Genomic DNA, 19,798 nt, shown 5'->3' with positions numbered 1-19,798 from the left:
CACAAATATTTCTCCCGGCCCGAGAATCGAACCTAGGATCTCTGCGTGGCCGTCCGGCATGGTAACCGTTCGGCCTCGAAGGCAGTTATATAAATATATAAGTTGTTTCAAATAGAAAAAGCCGCCAGTCAAATCGAGTGACACACTCGCTGAAGGACCTTATTACGGTTGAAGCTGTTGAAAGCAATCTGTAGCGCGTGACCAAGGTGTGCCCAGACCGTATACATTGCTCGCCATCCGTCCCCCGTAGGGACTCCCACTTCTATCCGCCTCTTGTACCCATTGGGGAGCAACTACGGCGCGTTGCCGCGATATGTCCAGGTCGTGCGAGTTGCTCACCCTTCACCCCCGTATCCTATATCCAATTAATTACGATAGTTAATACAATTCTAGTAAAGAGTGACGGTAAGAATAAGTAATGCGCCTGGTGGTAAGCGACACGCCTATCCTTATGGATGGACCTACACTGCGCCTTCCGATACGCAGTCGCAACTCGAGAACTCTTTGGCCCTTCGCATCAGCTGTCTGTTCTGGGAGCAATGTGCCCCGCCCTCTGCCACTTAAGTTTTGCAATTATTTGGGCTGTCGGTTACTCTGAGCCTGAGCCTGCTGAGTGAGTTGAGCCTTCTTATGAGGCCTATAGCGAACGACACCATTTCAGTGCCGAAGTCGCCGTGAAGTCCGTATTAACCTACGGATCTCCGTACTGTAGACCTGTGCACATATGATTTTACAATGATGTATATTCTAATACGACAAACGTAGGTAGTTTGTGTATGAATTATCAACCTTGTACAGTGGACGTCAAAGTCAATATTTTGTTATTTTTATTATGAGTAGGTAAGTTATTCAAAACTTTCAATTAAATCGGGAAAAAGTGATCGTAGTTGGGAAACTTGGAAATATTTATTAATTACTTAGACACTTCCTTATTGAAAAGGGGATTTTTTATTTCTATTTAAAACTACTTAGTGCCTACTTGAAAAACAATAAATTAGAAGAAAGAAAGAGTATTTATATAAAAAAATAACATGGGACAAAATAAACTAGTCTACGAGAGAAGAGGGCGTCCCCTTGTCGCTCTCATTGAAGTTATAGGAATTCTAGCTTTAAGTAAACTCTCATAAGAATCATTGTATATAGAGTTATCTCGTATTGAGTAACGGAACTCCAAAAGCAAGTAGTTCATGTTAGCTGTTTTATATGACCGTTTAGAAAATATATCAAATGTAGAAGTTTTACAAAAGCTTAGAGAAGAAAGAACTCTTTTAAAGATAGTAGGGAACAGAAGAGCCTACCGAACCTCGAAAGCAATTGGTGGGCGTTGATGCTGTCCAGGGGGAGCTACTGCATTTGAAAAAATACCTGAATTATCTATACATATAAACAACACATAGGCCATAATCTTTGAGGGAGGCCTATGTTCGGCAGTGGACATCTTCCAGCTGACATGATGATAATGATAAATTACACTATACAGACGACCTCCGTGGTCGAGTGGTATGCACACCGGTTTTCATGGTGTCGCCATCTCTGAGGTCCCGGGTTCGATCCCCGGCCGGGTCAGTGTAGAAACTAACTTTTCTATATTGTCTCGGGTCTAGGTGTTTGTGGTACCGTCGTTGTTTCCGATTTCCATAACACAAGTGCTTTAGCTACTTACTTTGGAATCAGAGCAACGTATGTGATATCTAATATTTATTTATTATTATTATTAGTGGTGGGCGTTAAAATTTGTTTATCTTGCATAAGTGGGCGAGGAGCCAAAAAGTTTGAGAGCCTATGGGCTACATCGACAAGAGCCTGGCTTTTTAAAACGATGATGATTTAATATAGCAATAGTTACCGGGCACAATTAGGCTCAACTCACACTGGCGCAGAGTCGAAGCGTCGTGACGCGTCATGTTTTTCGCCTATAGCATATTCATCTATATTTTCCAATTATTAAGATACAAATTTGTGTTATGCAAATATGGAAACAAATATGCAGTCGAGCGGCTTCGCACGTCGACGCGCGTCATTCCATTCCGTTCCATTCCAGTGTGAGTTGAGCTTTGAAGTTCATTTTTACGTGAAGATATTTACTATTTTGTCTAGTGTCGTTTGACAAATGTATCCAATCGAGACTGTATTATCTTAACATGTAATGTAACATTAACTGCTTCCGTGGCCAAACGGTTACCATGGTGGTCTGCCATGCAGAGCTCCCGGGTTCGATTCCCGAGCAGGGATATTTGTAGGGTCTACATTCCTCTCGTGAGTTTGGGTGTAATTTGTGGTTATCTATAGTTTTCCTAGTGCGGGGCTATGAGTGTGTGCGTGTGTGCTTTATTAAATTTCCAAATACCAAAGCCGCTTGGTACATTTACCGCTAGTTAGTTTATTACATCATAAACGACAATGTTAATTTTCATAATACATTAATATTATACTTACTCCGCATTAATATTAGACAGCTACTTACGTAATTATAAACTTTACAAAGCAATCACACATAATAACAAAATTTTGTACAAAAAGAAATATAATTTAAGAATTTACTCAGAGGTAATCAGGGCTTGATTGATTGATGCTACATTAATATCTCAATGTTCCCGACGTGTTCTGATAAATAAGATAGAAAGTAATTATTAAATTTTATTCTTTTCAACTGTGAATAAAATTTTTCACATTTTCAATTGAATTTTCACAATTGAATTTTAAATATAAAAAGAATTGAGATTCATTAATTTAAATTCAGAAATAGATGTTATATTTTACTTTGCCGTTTTCAGAAAATTCTGTTGCCAAAGTCATCGAAACTAATATTATAAATGCCAAGTCTGTCTGTTACGTTCTCACGCCCAATTTTGATGAATTTTAATATGAAGACAGATGGGACCCATGACAACCATACATATAGGCTTTTTTTTGTAATACCAGGTGACGGGATAAACCAGGGCGCCTGGTGGTAAGCGACACGTCTGTCCATAATAGTTGCAGTGCCACTCAGAGCTTCAAATCGCAAAGATCCCGGGGGCAGTGTCACTGTGCCCGTCACCCTGAAACATAACAAGTCACTCAGATCGCAGTGGCAGGCTCCTCAGATCTTTGCGATTTAAAGCTCACAGTGGCACTGCAACTGTTACTGACAAGCGTGTTCTTACCACCAGGCGCACGACTTGCTTGTCCCGTCATTTAGTATCATAAAAAAAATTCATCAGCACCTTTAAAAACCGGAACGCAGTAATGGTCAAATAATTGCCTGGCGCCAGAAATAGGTAAGGTGGCAGCACTCCTCTGGACGAACACTTTCACAAAGAGCTCTACTGCTACCAAATGGCTACTTTTTGGTACAAAAATAAATCTTAAAGGAGGTGAAATAGGGGAAAAAAGTTTGTAAGGAAATCTATGAAAATTGCTTAAGTACAGTAGGATAGTAGAGGTACCTACTTATTCGACGAAGTCACAGGCACCAGCTAGCAATTTATAAATGTATTATTTATAAATTACCTTTTTAATGTATTTTTTTTACTTCTAATCTTTGATGTCACTGAGTCCTGTATCTTACGCCTACTATAAGAACAGAAAGTTAAAAAAAAAAGTTACTGTCTTGTCTGATTTTATCGCAAATTCCTTGCTAAGAAAAGCGGAGAACTGTGAGTTAACATTGTAATCTTTTAGAAAGCACTCAAAGTGTCTGTATTTACTAAAGTAGGCATGTAACAGACAGCGCTAAACTTGAGAAACAACTGTAGTAACTATATGTATGTGTGCACAAAAAACGATTTCTCTACAAATTGCCTTGAAAAAGAACTTCAAAAAGCTCCAATATTTAAGTACACAGTTTAATAAATAATGACACAACATTACGAGCAAATTATTACCTTTGGTGTAAGAAGTTCTATCTGAAAACTGACAACTTTTCAGGAGAGAGGTTTTAAATATTTTACGAACGAATTTAGTCGATGCCATTTTTTTGTTTAAATATTAACAAAAACAAAAAAAAATTCAAACAAACAAAACAAAGAAAATTCTTTGTCATAATAACTATAATTTCACCAACGTCCTCACTCTTCTAAACCGGAACGCAGTAATGCTCACATTACTGCTTGGATGCAGAAATAGGTAAAGTAGCAGTGCTTCCCTGGACGAACTCTTTCTCTACTACTACTTAAATTCCCATAATACAAGTGCTTTAGTTACTTACTTTGGGATCAAAGCAACGTGTGTGATTGTCTAATATTTATTTATTTAATTGATATATAATACTCACAAGTGGATGTTGTTTGAGGATGCGCGCATGTGCGATAGAGCGGCGAGGGCGCGCGTGTGGCAGACCACGGTGCGCGAAGTGCCATTCTGTGTCAGACCCCAGTACCTGTAACAACCAGAAACAATACTAATGAAAATCAAATTTTATTCTTTACTATTAAAATTTTTAATTTTATTGACAATCTAGCCGATCCTCAGACGCCGCTTAGATAATTGTCTATGCTGTTATGTTATAATTGTTAATACAAAGATCGAATACAAAGAAAATTCCTTCGATCCGGCTGGACACGAACCAATGACCTCGCCATACCAGGCCCATCGCTCTCCCGACTGAGCTACGGAACGAGTCAGCAGACCTTACGAATTTCTATGCGTGTTTTTTTGTTTTTAACGACTTTTTTGACCTGTGAAAAATCTATGAAAGTTTTTACTCACACACCAAGACTGGCTGATAATGAGCCTGATCCCAGAGCCAGAAAATTTAAGTTTTAATGTTCCATATCTAGCAACAGGTTGCTTATTTTATTGGTATAGAGATCAGAACAAACTACAGATTTAAATTCAAGTACTTTCCTTTATTTTTTACGCATTCACGTTATACTTAACGTAAAAAAATATACAATTTTTCATTCTTTAACTCTGGAACGTTTTATCCAGAGAGGCAGGAAACTTTTCCATTTTATATACACATTCTTGCGAAAGTAGCTGCCAACCTCCCAGTCATCGGAATCTTTCTACGAATTGAACTGAAAGCTCCTTAGCGTGTAGTTTACTCTGTGGTCTCAGGTATCATAATATGCGATGTAAAAGTAACCATTCCTGATATTTGTTTGAATGAATATCATGTTTTATTATCATGATATTGATTTGTTTATTTTGTGAAAATACTCCACTAGTTTGGTATTATTAATGATAGAAAGATTAAACAAACACAAAATTCCTTCGATCCGGTTGGATTCGAACCGGCACCTATTTACCAGACCGGGGCTAACCCGGTCCTGACTTGACGTGTTTTTCTAATAATGTTTTATGCATATTTCTTCGTTTTAGTGTAAAACTTTTCAGCAAACGCTGAGTCAAAATACTTTTGGTATAGGTATATTTGTAAAAAGCCATATTCCTATCTTCTTATTGCATGACACCTCGAGGGAAATAGCTGAGCAGGCTCAACAAAATTGGAACTTCGACGAATCCGTACATCTACGTATACTTTACCATATTATGAGTGATTTCCAATATAGCTAGCAATATGTCAAGTCGCCACGTACCCAAAAGGTATTGTCTTTTTTCTTTATTCTATTTGTTTTGTTTTCTTTATTCCGTTTACCCTTAAAGAAAGTGATAATCAACATTACTTTTTTGTTTGTATTTCCAATTCTAGCAAATCCTAACACAAAAATCCATGCTCAAAAGCGTAGAAAGCAATATTACTTTATAGCGGTAGCACAGTAAACTCGATTTAACGCCTTCTATTTGGCTATGTTAACCAGCTTTCCTCGAACATTTGCTAAGAACTTGCGAATACGATTTATTCAACAACGAAATTCAAGGCATTGTAAAACCGCATTGTTTCTGATTTTGTGAATATCAGTTTTGTTTGACTGTCTTTCAGTTTTTAAACAACACATTTGAAGGCTAGGATTGACGGTATTCGTCATTTTATTATTCGGAGAGTTAACTTTAAATAAGGGCCATTACTCACGCAACTTATTAACTATTTGAGGCGTAATAGCCATGATCTTTAATCAAACACTAAATTAACCAGAATCGACCGAGGACACAGCCTTACGCTTTTTCAGGTCAGCTAAGCTAAGCTACGAGGTAAAACGGTCTCGTTCACAAGGATGAGGTCTTAATATCCTTAGCAACACTATTCCAAATGGTATCGCAAAATCGGAAAACTTGTACAAGAACTAGTTTCTTCTCGAAACGCTTGCAATAATAAAAGGTAATCTCCTCGCCTCTACTAAGTAATCCAATTATCAACCAAAGTAACGGATAATTCACGTATGTGAGTCGAATTTTAGCTCAACATGGGTCGAAGTTTCGAAGTTACTGTGCCAGTGCGATGCGAAGCTGCACAAATGTGCTAACACATATTGCATCCCACAGTAGTCACCTACCCCTCTTCCACGACACCAGAGTCATAACAAATTAGTACCCTACCAATTTTCGTATTCGAATTATTTGAATGATCATTCACTACTAAGTAGGTAGTACTAATCCATACACTCCATAGAGCATTTCTGCTCGTGATTACCTAGCCCTTTTTTGATATATGGTAAATACCGTAAATGTGACGGGGACAGGGATATGGACATAGTGAATGATCCGAGTAGTTCCGATATCAATCGACTCGTGCACCCGTCCGAATGGCAGGGGTATTCGGTGTCGGTTTGTTTTAGACTTAGGCGAATGATTTGCCTATTAGAATTTCTAAGTATCACGGTAATATATTTTTTGAAATTAATTCAATTGTTCAGAAATAATGGGTTACCCTTGTCGTATTTTAAGTTAGCTCTCTGAAATCCACATAGAACTACTAGTCCCTTTTCTTTTTAACGATAATTATTGGACTAACAAACGGCGAAATGCTTTCACGAACCTATTTCGACTGGTGTTTACTCTGTTTCACATTTATATAGTTTGACGAGCGAACGGGAGAATTTAAATGTTACATAAAAACTACAAGTAACATAAGCGTTTATGTTCCTTTACTTTTATACTTAATCATTTCGTCAAATTCCATGTTACAGAATTGTTTCGATACAATGGAATACATGCTAAAATGGGTTGCTAGAACTAGCTTTTCACGATTTCTGCACATAGAAATGAAGCTATTTTTCCCCGACCTAAAACCTGATGTCAGCCGTAACCGTAGGACCTATAATATATAGAGTCCGAAATGTTCGCCTTTTCGATTTAGATCCGAAAAGAAATAGTTTCATTACCGATGCATTATTAATTAAAAAATAAACTTATCTCAATACAAATATTCTCTAATACCATTGTAATAACAACAATAAAAAATAAAAAGCAGGTACATAAAGCGGCTTTATTACTAGACAGCAATATCTACCCGACAACGTTCGTGTTACAAGAAAATCTTTAAAAATAATCAACGAGGGCGCAACAAAATGCGTATTTAATGCACATATTCATTGCATTGCACTTACACGAATTCTACAACCATAGCAGTGTATACCTACAGATCGAGTTAAAAGCTTCACGGCCCGCTAACTATAATGGTTAATAAACTAAATAACTTAAACAACTTTGCTCCAGATACGAGGCATAAAACTTCCTAGGAGGCGAGAAATTTCATCTAAGTTTCACTTAACCATAACTTAGAAGCTAGTCGTAGTTTCTAACGTACCTTTCTAATTAATTTGAGTACCTTCTAGGAATACTAATAAGGAAATAAACCAAGAATTGAGACGGTGTTATACTTAAGTAATAGTTTAGTAATATGTACGCCTACGTATATAAGTAAAAGAATACCTAAGTACATAAGTAAATTTGTTTTATTGCACGAAACACTTATAGTCGTAAATTATAGCCGCCAGACTCAAGCAGAAAATGTAGAGGATCTCGACAAGCTCGTTAAATTAGAGACGATTTTTAGTTGACTTTTTTTATAACATCAAGTGACGGGACGAACTAGTCGTGCTTCTGATGGTAAGCTACACGTCAGTCCATAACAGTTACAGTGCCACTCAGAGCTTTAAATTACAAAGATCTGAGAGACACTACCACTGCGCCCGTCACCCTGAGACATAAGTTGATAAGTCACATGTACCTGTAATTTCACCAGCACTCTTACCCTTCAAAACCGGAACACAGTAATGCTGACGTTACTGCTTGGCGGCAGAAATAGGTATGGTGGCAGTACTACCCTAGAGTAACTCTTTCACAAGGAGGAGGATTTCTTTTCTACTTCTACTAAACTGTGATATATTGGCAATATGTAACTGGTTTATAAGAATAGTGCTCGATGAATAATGGTGGTTTCTAATGCAATAATTCATGGACTCTGTTGTTTCTTTACTATAGTGAAGCGACGTGCTCTTTAGGTAGGTAGGCGATATTAATCAAGCCGACAGATTATGCAAGTTGATTTCGCCGTTGTATCGGTTCTGGTACCTGCCTAATAAATTATAATGAAAATAAATAAATTTGAAATAATTATATTAAATTCTTATAATTTATTGTTTCGCCGAGGTCACACGAAATCTCATTTCTTAATATATATGATACCTAATACAATGTTAAATATGACAAGTGGATAAATCGATTAAAACTTCTTTATACATTTTTATAACTGCAGCGCGTCAGGTATGTTAGCGGAGGTTGAGGTTGATAGTTTCTCAGCTATCATCCGAAAGAGCATCGCTTCTCTAATCTATCGTGTGCGTGGCAGCCCCAACAGCCTCCTGCAGACGGTCGCGGCGAGATTGGACGTGGACAGTGCGATTATGCGACACTGGACCAGCGTCCATCTCGCCAAAGACGTTAGGTTAAGTTACAATAATAATATTTTTATAAGGCACTAACATAGGATTAAGCAAATTGTTACTAACACTTATATGGATGCAAGTCCGAAATAAATGATTTTTATTTTATTTTATTTTTATTTATAAACTGTCGTTGTACAATGAATTCATTGTTTTTGAACGAATTCAAATTACGATTAAAACTTCTTCATGAATAAAATCACTTGTTACAAGAAATCGAATCGGTAACGCAAAAGGACATTAATAACGTAATAACGCGCACACACTCATAGCCCCGCACTAGAGAAAACCCTGTATCGCGGATGCCATAGACACACACATAAACAACCCCAAATTACACACAAAATCACGAAAGCTAGTCCCGGGAACCAGCGACCTCTGTAGCAGTCCAGCATGGTAACCGTTCGGCCACGGAGGCAGTTGTTAATTGATTAGTAGCAGAGCTGTGAAAAGTATAATAAATGGTTGAGCGGACTATAATGTACGACCACGGCAGAATTGAGACGATTTGTCCCACAAGCCAAAAAAAATGTACAATTTTTTACTAATTATGCGGACCCACCCTTACAGTTACAGTGCTTTGTCTGAGTTTTATATCGCAAAAACCTGACCGGCTGTACCACCACCACACTGCCACTACATTGTACTCCACCCGTCACTCTGAGACATAAAGTTAACAAGTCCCATGTGCCAGTAGTTCTCAAAAAAAAAAACAATATTTAGGAATAATATTTTTTTTATAAAAGACATTTATTTAGGGCCTTGGCACCACTTTGACCCCTAACCTAACGTAACTTGTAACCCTAACGTAAATAAACTTCCTCCACAAAACATTAAACGAAAAATCAATCCCTTGATAAGTAAATACAAAATGTTATGGTTCAAGCGTAGTATAGGATATTAAACTTTATGCCCAAACAGTAAATGCTAAAAGGCAGTTTACTTTTATAACCAATAAGGCGCGAATTGTTCGCCGGCTTTACGACATTGGAAATTAAATTTGCACGAAGGGTCAAGTTTAAATGAACAAGTTGTACTCCAATAAATAAAATTTAATTTACTCCAACAACTAGATCCCCAGAACGTTAGTAGGTATTTCATTTATCAACCTAAATTTCGAACCTTTCTGCGACACGTATCTCTTTTGTGCACTAAAGCGTTTTGCCCACTACGTCCGAATCCGATAAATGACGGTTCAAAATGTCACAGAGATCATTTTATCTCTAGGTGTACAAGCGATATACGTATTTTCTCGGATCCGAATCGGGTCCGAGTTTTCTAGATTTGTATAGTCGCGGATTCAGCGATACCACACGATGCGTTGCGTCGGCGTTGCGAGAGACGCCTGAGGGGTGACGCTGCGTTGTACTGCATATAAACTAGAACTACATGTAGCATGGTGCGTTGAAACGGCGTGCGGTGACGGACAGCCGGACAGGACATGAAGTGGGAAGGGGTACTACACTGCATAAATTTCGCAAACCTTTACGGATCATCCATATCGCATGCGTAGGGTTGTTTTAGTTCAAAAACAATATACTTAGTGAATTGAGCTCAAGATTATATCTAGGGTCGGCAGACTAAAGCACGTAAGTCAAAATCTAACATCATTCATTTATTTTAATACATCTACCGGCTAAAGCACATATTCCAAATTCATTTGTTACTTCATAAATTTCTAACTTTATTCTAGAGGTTATTTAACTTCCAACACTAAAAACAACACAAAAACATATAGAAATGGGCTGCACTGATTGAAGCTAACACGGTAAATGAGAAGATCAAAATTTTTAACAATCTGTTAATAAAGCTGTATGACTCTCATGCCCCACTCAGACCAGTACGCGTTAAACATCTGCCTGCGCCTTGGCTTACACCATCAATAAAGAAAATCATGAAACGTAGGGACAAGGCCAAGTCGATCCTTAGGAGGTTTCTAGGTGACGATAATTTGCTTTCCTATAAACAGCTGCGTAATCTCTGCAACAGACTGTGTCGTGACGCCAAACGGCGTTACATCCATTCGTCGATGGAAGGCTTGTCTATGGGTCAAACCTGGAAGTTCTTGAGATCACTTGGTGTGGGTAGAGATCGTGACTGTACTGTTGACTTACCTGATCTTAATTCACTCAACAAATACTTTACCAACTCACCATTTACAGTTGCTGACTCTATCAAAACTTCCACGCTCACCTCTCTAGGCACTGTTATACGTCCCGCTTTCATAAGCAGGACGTGTAACAGTGCCCAGCTCATGCCTTTTTCTTTTCGCGAAGTCACTGAGCCGACCCTAGATTATAATTTGGTTAACAATAAGTGGGCGGTACATAGTTTAATTAGGTACGAAGAAGAACTGAGGTAAATTTAAATACACATATCGTTGAAGTGTTTTCAGTATATATTGTTTTCATGATATCAAGTGACGGGACGAACAAGTCGTGCGCTTGATGGTAAGCTACTCGCCTGTCCATAACAGTTGCAGTGTCTCTCAGAGGTTTAAATCGCAAAAATCTGAGGGGCACTGCCACAACGCCCGTTACCCTGAGACGTAAGTTGACAAGTCCCATGTGCCTGTAATTTCACCAGCACCCTTACCCTTCGAAATCGGAACACAGTAATAGTGATATTACTGCTTGGCGGCAGAAATAGGTAAGGTGGCAGTACTTCCCTGGACGAACTCTTTCACAAGGAGCTCTACTGCTACTATATCTCAATGACGAGAGGTGAAAATTGTTATTAGTAAACCCGGAGCAAAACATAAAATACAAATATATGTATAAATATTTGAAAAAATACTAATATATCTCCCGGCCCGGGAACCGAACCCGGAACATCTGCGTGGTAGTCTAGCATGGTACCCGTTCGGCCACGGAGGCAGTTAATGATCATTTTTATACCTCATTTGAGAACTCTATAGAGGAAGCAAATTTTTGGCATATTATTTCAGTTTTGAGTCTTGAATAACTTTTTTTTTTCACTTCGTACACAAAATATGCGGAGTCTATCGAAAATAAATTACTACTAATCAATTTTTCGGGAACTAAGTATTGTCCGAACAGAGGTGCAAACATTTTTATTGAAACCTGTGTACAGTTTAAAATGGGAAAAAATCTTCAAATTCAACTTTTAGTTCAATGGTACCCACCCGTAGGTACACGTACCCACTTTCGCCTTTGATCTGAGAGTGTAATTTACTTCTTTTCAACTCGACCCGAGTTCTCTAAGGAAGAAACCTTTTCACAGAAAACAGTAAAAATAAACAATGGCAATTTACTCCAACACAAGGTATGTTGAACAGTGGCTGAACTGAGGAAACTACATTGAAATGAAACACAAACTTTTACTGCTACATACTATGTGTCGAGTGTTTGAACGTGTGTGAAACTACATAAAGCTAGCACTACTCGTAAAGGTCACAAAGAGACGAGTTTGTGTAGATAGCTTTGCTTAGCTATATGTATGTAGCACTGCTGGTGAGTTCTTACATAAACCCCGACTATATTCTGTAGAAGAATTTGCGATCAAAAATGTAAAGAAAAGTGCCGTATACATATTATTATGCATATGTGAAATAAACCATTCAAAAAAGTTTAATCATTAGTTAAACCTTCTAGAAATAGTTATCTGTTGCCATTACTGAAAAAAATCAAGTTGTTTCAGACACAAAAAAATCATACGAGTATATCCTCTCAAGAACGTCAACTGCTGCTTTTGGTTACTTCGCTATCCTATCGTTTACTTTGACTGCAGTCGAGACTTCAACTGCAAGTCGTCGGCTACACCTGCTTATGATTCCTTTGAACGGACCGCACGCGTATTAATATCGACTATCAAATTCTGTGGTCCTGGTAGTGCGAGTGTACACTGCACAATAACTTTGTCACGCGGGCCTCGCGTAATTAAATACAAGGCTTAATCCACGTCAATTTATTTATTGTAGAAATAAAGAAAGACTAAGAAGGGGCAAGAACAGGTAGGTACAGACATAAAGGCTGTAATAAAACATAACGCTAGAAAAACAGGTAAGTACAATCGTATAAAAACACACCATACTTAAATACAGGTTATGGTAAAAAGGAGCTTACCACAAAACGATCTGTATTTTATAGAAATACTATGCTTTACAAACAGTTCGGTTACATTTTGATATGATTTAACTGGTAAGAATTTTAAGTCAAGTCGTGCACTTGTACTCGCTTCGGAAATTTAGTAGAGATTGGCGATGGGAAGAAGAAAAGTAAGTGACGAAGAAGAAAGAGGAATTTAAGAACGATTCAAAATTTCAAAGTAGGTAGCCAGGAACCAGAGAAAATGGTAGTAAAAAGGTGGGTTGACAAAAGAGGTCGCATCGTCACACCTTCATACGATGTATGCAGTAATCGTGCCGTTTGCATTTACATTATCTCTTAGATTATTGGCGGATTCTGATGCGCAAATACCAACAAGGCTCTGCTAACGAATGTTCCTTTTTCGAAGTAGACTGTTCATTTCCAGATCTCATTCTCACTCTTTCTCGTAATCTTCTTTGGTTTCTCTATCGCTATATCTTAAGTATTCCCTATCTACCGATTCAGTTGAGATAAAGCATGACTGCCATCTAGGCCACAGTTTAATAAAAAACTGGGCGCGCCCTCTTTGTTGAAATTCTAAATGAAATTCTCGACTATATACTACTTAGTACATGAAGAAAACCTTAATTCAAATAAATATTAAATTAATTATACAATTTTAAAATGAAATATTTCATCGCAAACTTACAAAAACAAGGCAAGCATAAGGGCAGCCCAGTTTTCCTTTTATATCGGCCGGATGAAGTTAGTTAACTTTGTTAGACGAGCACTGCAAATCCCAGTGTCGTTTTAGAATGACAAAAAATTTACTTTATTCATATAATTCTTTAACGTGAAATAAGATATCAACATCGCTTTCACTATAACTTGGCGAAGCGCTACCAGAATCTAAAAGTTTTCTTAACGAATATGTCCACTTTGTATGGATTTCACGAAAGGTAATTTAAAAAGTTTTATAATGAAATCAGTTTTGTAAATTTTGGTCGGTTTCGATGCTTTTAGTCTGCTTGGAGTTGCTTTGGCTGAATTTATACTAAAAAAGGAGAAAAAGCTTTGGAATGTAAAATATTGAAAAAACTTTGAATTATATTAAAGAAACGCTTCGCTACTAAGAATAGAATTAACGGCGAGTACAACAAATGTACCCCCAGCAAATCTTCATTCAGGGTTGTTAAACATAAATGTATTAGTTCAGACCTTGTCTTCTCAGTAAAAGGAAAATAATAATAAAGGATGAAATGGATGGAATTGCTATTTTCAAGGAAAAAGTAATTATAGTCGTATTTATCACGAACATCCAGATGTTCTTCAAATGAATAATGTTTTTAGAGAAATACGCTGATGAAATAAAGATTCATTTACATTACTCAAGAATTACATAAACCTACATCGAATGAAAAGTACCTACGAAACGACGAAAATAAAGCTATTTTTATAATATGTTCCGTTTTATTTTGGTTGCCAGCACGTTTTCAAGTATAGTTATCCGTAAATACTTGTATAAAGTAGTAGGCACTTGTATTTAATAGCAGTAGAGCTTATTGTGAAAGAGTTCATCCAGTGACGCACTAACACCTTAGCTATTTCTGCTGTCAAGCAGTAATATGAACATAACTGCGTTCCAGTTTGAAAGGGTAAGGGTTCTTGGTTCTGGTGATATCTGGTGTATTGCGGGCTGAACGGAGTGGAAGCGAATTTTTGTAACATAGCATAATGAACTTAATGATGAATTGTGTAACGTACAAACTAGAAACGAGTCAAAACACATCAAATTCTTTTTTTACTTTAAATTTTGGCTCGTATTTAGTTTATGCGTTACACGATTGACTATAAAATTCATTATGCTATGTTATAAAAATTCGCTTTCACCCCGTTCCGCCGCAATATGAAATGAGCCTTAGGGTGACGGGCGCAGTAGCAGTGCTCCTCAGATCTTTGCAAATTTGAAGCACTGAGTGGCACTGCAACTGTCATGGATAGGCGTCACGCTTACAACCAGGCGCACGACTTGTTCGTCGTCCCGTCTTGCTATCATTAAAAAAGATGATTTTGAGCAATTTCGCACTTAGCAACGACCTATTTGACTCGCAGCAGCACACACAAGCTGTTGATCATTTAGATCATTTAGGTTAATGTTTTATTTTTTATATTTTTTAATTTAATTCCTTGTTGTTGGTTTGTTCTTAATCCTACCCTTAAATTTTAATTACGATGTGTTTCTCTTTTAATCCCTTTATTGTATTATGTTGTTTTTATGAGTGAAGCAAAAACGATAAATGTTTTATCTATTTATAAGTTATTTAAAACGTTTAAAATAGGCTTTAATTCGAGTTGCAAGAACCAGTTACATCACATCATCAACTTCCTTATACTTACTCCATTGACTCAGCGATCCCAAGCGGTCTTGGCCTCCGGTACTATCATACGAAACGTATTACATTACAGTAAGATTCTTAGAAGTGATATAGATAGCCGAGTAGTACTTCAAGCTATTCGTTTGTTAGTGCCTCAACATTATACGCGATTAGGTATTCGACGCCGACTTCAACTTTTACGTCCAGACGGTGTTCGCACGAACCACGCCCCTAGCTCCCCCACGCCTCGAGCTCTTGCCTTGCTCAATACTCTCCTGGACGAGGTCCGTGATGCCGATGTGCTCGCCGATAAGTTACCGAAAGTAATATATAATTTTGACATTTTTTTGAGTAACTACTTGCCACGCATCTTAGAGTGTAGTTAACATTATTGATTATTATTATTTCATTGTTTTATTTTCTTTCTGCCTTATTGTTTACTTTATAATTTTATGTATTGACACAAGTAAACTTATGCCTAGCATTGTGAGCGCTTTGGGCGAACTCACAATATATATTTTTAGATAAATAAATGTGCTATCTGCACCAAATTCTCTGCGTATAGGGCGCGGTCTTTTCCACTTCGCCCCCCTATTCATATTTTTATAATATTTAATCACCTATATAAACTACTATATAATGTACATGGTTATTTGTAAAAGACATACAACCTCGCAGGACATCATGCTATTGTCACCATAAACATCAAGTTTTATTCCATGTCTTTTAATTTTTGTCTTTGAACTCAATAGAATTTACTTTCGTACAAAAATAAAAATATTTAAATAAATCGATCGCTCTAAATGGTGATAATTCTGTGCAGTAGCATAAGAGAGCACCCACCACCAACATTCTTTTTATGAATGACAGTACACGGGAAGCGTTGCGAAAAAGCGTCAGATAGTACAGCAAAAACTTAAAAGATTGTTTTTGGTAAAGTGGTATGTTTTGTAAAAAGTAATGGAACTAAAGTTGTTGTTTATGATTTTAGTAATAATAGTCCTGGGTAGTTGTTAAAACTCGTATTTTACAAATAACCCTATTTATACTACCGCTACTTATCTATGTAAGTCATAAGTCACGTGGACAACAGAGGAAAATAGGAGAAACTGCCTTTACATTTGATATGGTTTTACACGTGATATCTACAGGGTTTTATTACAGAACTAACAGAAGCACAAACAACAATGTTTGTTTTCAAAACTGTTTCTTAATCATTTCCAATGTTCAAACTTGAAACCGTTTCTCAAAAAAAAATGAAATTGTTTCCGTTATATTTGGGAACACCTTTTATCCTATGCGCATTTTTTCATCCATTCGTCCTTTTTTCCTTTGGCGATTCGCAAATATGAATTCGAAGTTTGTATAGTTAGGTTGGCAAACAAGTCGGCAAAAAGTTACAAATAAAAAGAATGTAGGAAAAGTTCAATAACTTAACCCTTTCATTGACAGTACTTAATAATAACGAACACAGACATATCAGAACTTTGCTCGTCTTAGTGCTAATATTGATTCAATATAAAACGTTCAACGTATGTAAATCAATGAATTTTGTCACTACGTCGTTGATACTTCTGGAAAAGTATTGGCGGCAACTGCACTGAAAGCACTTTTCAATCGCACTCTATGTTATAATTATAAATACAAAGATCGCACACTTAGAAGAAATTACTTCGATCCGGCCGGATTCGAACCGGCGTCTTACGACGACAAACTAGTGAAGCAATGTCAATTCAATATAAATTCAAATAATCGCACTGTAGTTGATTTTTTGAGATCCATATTATAGCAAAACGTACTATCATATTCTAATATGTAATTTTACGGTAACCGCTACTACTGCCCATAATGAACATTAAATAAATAAATATATAGATATTAGACCACATCACATACGTTGTTCTGAAACCATAGTAAGTAACTAAAGCACTTGCGTTATGGAAATCGGAAACAACGACGGTACCACAAACACCCCGACCCGAGACAATATAGAAAAGTTAGATGAGTGCGGTGCGCAAGCCATGAAAGCCATGAAGACGTCAGTTCGTGAAAGGGTTAAATAACCAAGCCGTGTACAGATATTAATAAACTCAGCAAACCAAGTAATGTCAACCCCATCGCGCCCATACCGAAAGCATTTCAGCGTCTTCGCATTATAATTCAATAGTTTACTTAGTAAGTTCTCAGAGGTGGCGCTACGTCATAAAAGCCATTTATAAATCCAATACAAAAATCCCCAACAGGCACATAGAAAAAACATTAAGGACTGACTCAATTCGTAGCTCAGTTGCCAGAGTGATAGCCACGTTGAGGCAACAGTTGTTGGTTCGAATCCAGCAGGATTGAGGCATTTTTCTCTAAGTGTTCTCTCTTCTTTGTATTAATAACTTTTGCAGTAACAAATTTAGTTTTAATTCGTGAACAAATAACACTTGTCTTTAGCGATTTCTACAAAGAAACCATTGAAGAACAAGTTTGTTTGTTATATATCTATAATATACGTGAAATACACGAGAAAGTCCCCGGTGTGGTTCCCGGTAGGACCAATTTGGGAAATGAGATTTGTATTTGGAATATTTTTTAGTTTCGTAAGTACAGGGAATTCACTATTTTTAAAGCACGTTGAACTGGTGTGGTTATAAAAAAAATTAAGAGCCGGCATTTAATTAGCCTACATTTTACTCGGAGGCGAATGAGTTTCTCTATGAACAAGAGGTCACTCGATAATAAATGCTTCCTCTGGTAATTATTCAAGTGGCCATAGTAATATGTTGTTGCTTACATAAGTACATTTCCTACAGAGCGTAACTTACAGGGTGGCAGGTTGAACGAGATAAATATTTAAAGAGACGAAAGAGTAGCAGATGCCCATACCGAATATGTAAAAAAAACACTGCCTTATTGTTATTATTTCTATGACAATATTTTCAAGTAATAGACAACATTTCGAACTACCTATTTAAAATAGTGCTAAATATATAATATGATAATAACATTTAAATAAAGATGATTAATAACACGTATCACAACTTTCCTACGATAAACAACTTAAAATCCAGCCTTTGACAGCTAATAATATGCAACCAAATTAATGAGTACAGCAGTAATTAAAAAAATAATAATAAAAACATTACTGCTTGGCAGTAGAAATAATTATAGTAGCAATCCTTCCCTGAACGAACTCTTTCACATAGAAGCGTAAAGCTACTCACACTCGGTCACTTAATCCTGAAATATATAAAGACTATAAAAGCTCTCATCATAGGAGGCTTTTGTTCGCCAGATTAATAAATACAACACAAAGCCCCAGTCGTATGATATTACAAAGTCGTAAAGAAAGCCCAAGATACGTAAATATAAAAGCATGTAAGACTTTCTTCAAGCGTCTCAAGGGGAACAAAACATTTCCTTATTGCTATATCTAGACGTTCTTTATAGTGAAATGTGGGAATAAACGTAACTGCTAGTACTGTATAGAGAAAAATCTGGTCATTTATTATCTCTAAAGGTATTCTTGAAAAGAAATAGTGAAGTAATTCTGCACTGAACCATTTTGTCACAGAAATAATAGTTTAGAAGTTAATATATGAAAACGCTCGAATCTGAAACTTTACTAGGTACCCTACAATGGTTATATACCGAAAAAGTAGCTCAAACGGGAAAGTAGACCGATCGGAAAAGTATATGAAATGGGAAATAGATGAATCAGGAAAAACAAGTGGACTAATTGTACCGAAGGGATATATTTCTAAATATATATATATAGTCCCTTCGACAATGTCGACATCAACATAAGCTGGCGATGATCTGGACATCTGATGCGCGCGCGACATGACTATGAAATGTATTACGTTTTACATGCCTGTAAGGCTAGCACGACAGGGCGCGACTTGCGCGAGAGCGACACAAGCGCGAAATCTCTATGCGAGAATAGCAGTATCTCGTCATGCCCGGTCGTGCAATCCTGCATATGACTTTAATAAAAATGAAGCAAACGAGGGTAGATTCTCGCCGAGGCCGCCTGCGCCCGCTGCCGTACTGAGTGATCGGGCTGCCAGGGCTTTGGCGCGCAGTTTCCGTCGAGTCACCGCCGCGGAATCTCATGATTAAGGACCACGAATTGGTTCGAAACATGTCGAGCAAAAATTCTACAAAAATACGTGAGTTATCCGTTATTTTTAGTTAATATGTCCGAGTCTCACGGTGGTTTTCTATTTAAAATTCGGAAAATTTTTAGAATTTTCCTGGAGAAAATTCCAATGATTTTCAAACAAAAACCATGGTCTGAATCCACTTTTTTCGTTTTCGGCAATCTATCACTTCTACCCAGTATTTTTATTTCACCCGATCGTACGCGTAGGTACACTTGGAGAAAACAAATACAAAATTATCTGTAGGACGTCCAAGCTAACGAATATGAGGTTAATACCCTATATAACAGACCCTAATGGTGTATTCTAGTTGTGGAAATCCAAATCCGTATTGAGTTGGCGTGTAAGTAAATAAGATCTATGCGTAGAGAGCGACTATTTTATTTAAACGAAATCTTCTACACATAAACAAGCCTTATTTTTAAATATACCTTTCTAAACGTGATTTAAAGATG

The 19,798-nt window shown here is 37.1% G+C and overlaps 1 protein-coding gene across 1 annotated transcript in view; it reads right to left on the bottom strand.

Annotated features, from left to right (window-relative positions):
* The window catches only part of LOC113226494 (neuroendocrine convertase 2), a 145,537-nt gene that overhangs the window by 63,061 nt on the left and 62,678 nt on the right, over nt 1-19,798 (bottom strand). The window contains exon 2 of the mRNA XM_026459127.1: nt 4,256-4,360. Coding sequence (XP_026314912.1) covers nt 4,256-4,360 — 105 coding nt within the window. The remainder of the gene's footprint in view (nt 1-4,255; nt 4,361-19,798) is intronic.

The sequence above is a fragment of the Hyposmocoma kahamanoa genome, unplaced genomic scaffold (genome assembly GCF_003589595.1).
Source record: "Hyposmocoma kahamanoa isolate Upper Pololo Valley unplaced genomic scaffold, ASM358959v1 192, whole genome shotgun sequence".
Lineage (NCBI taxonomy): Eukaryota > Metazoa > Arthropoda > Insecta > Lepidoptera > Cosmopterigidae > Hyposmocoma > Hyposmocoma kahamanoa.
This window is presented reverse-complemented; position numbering and strand designations above follow the sequence as displayed.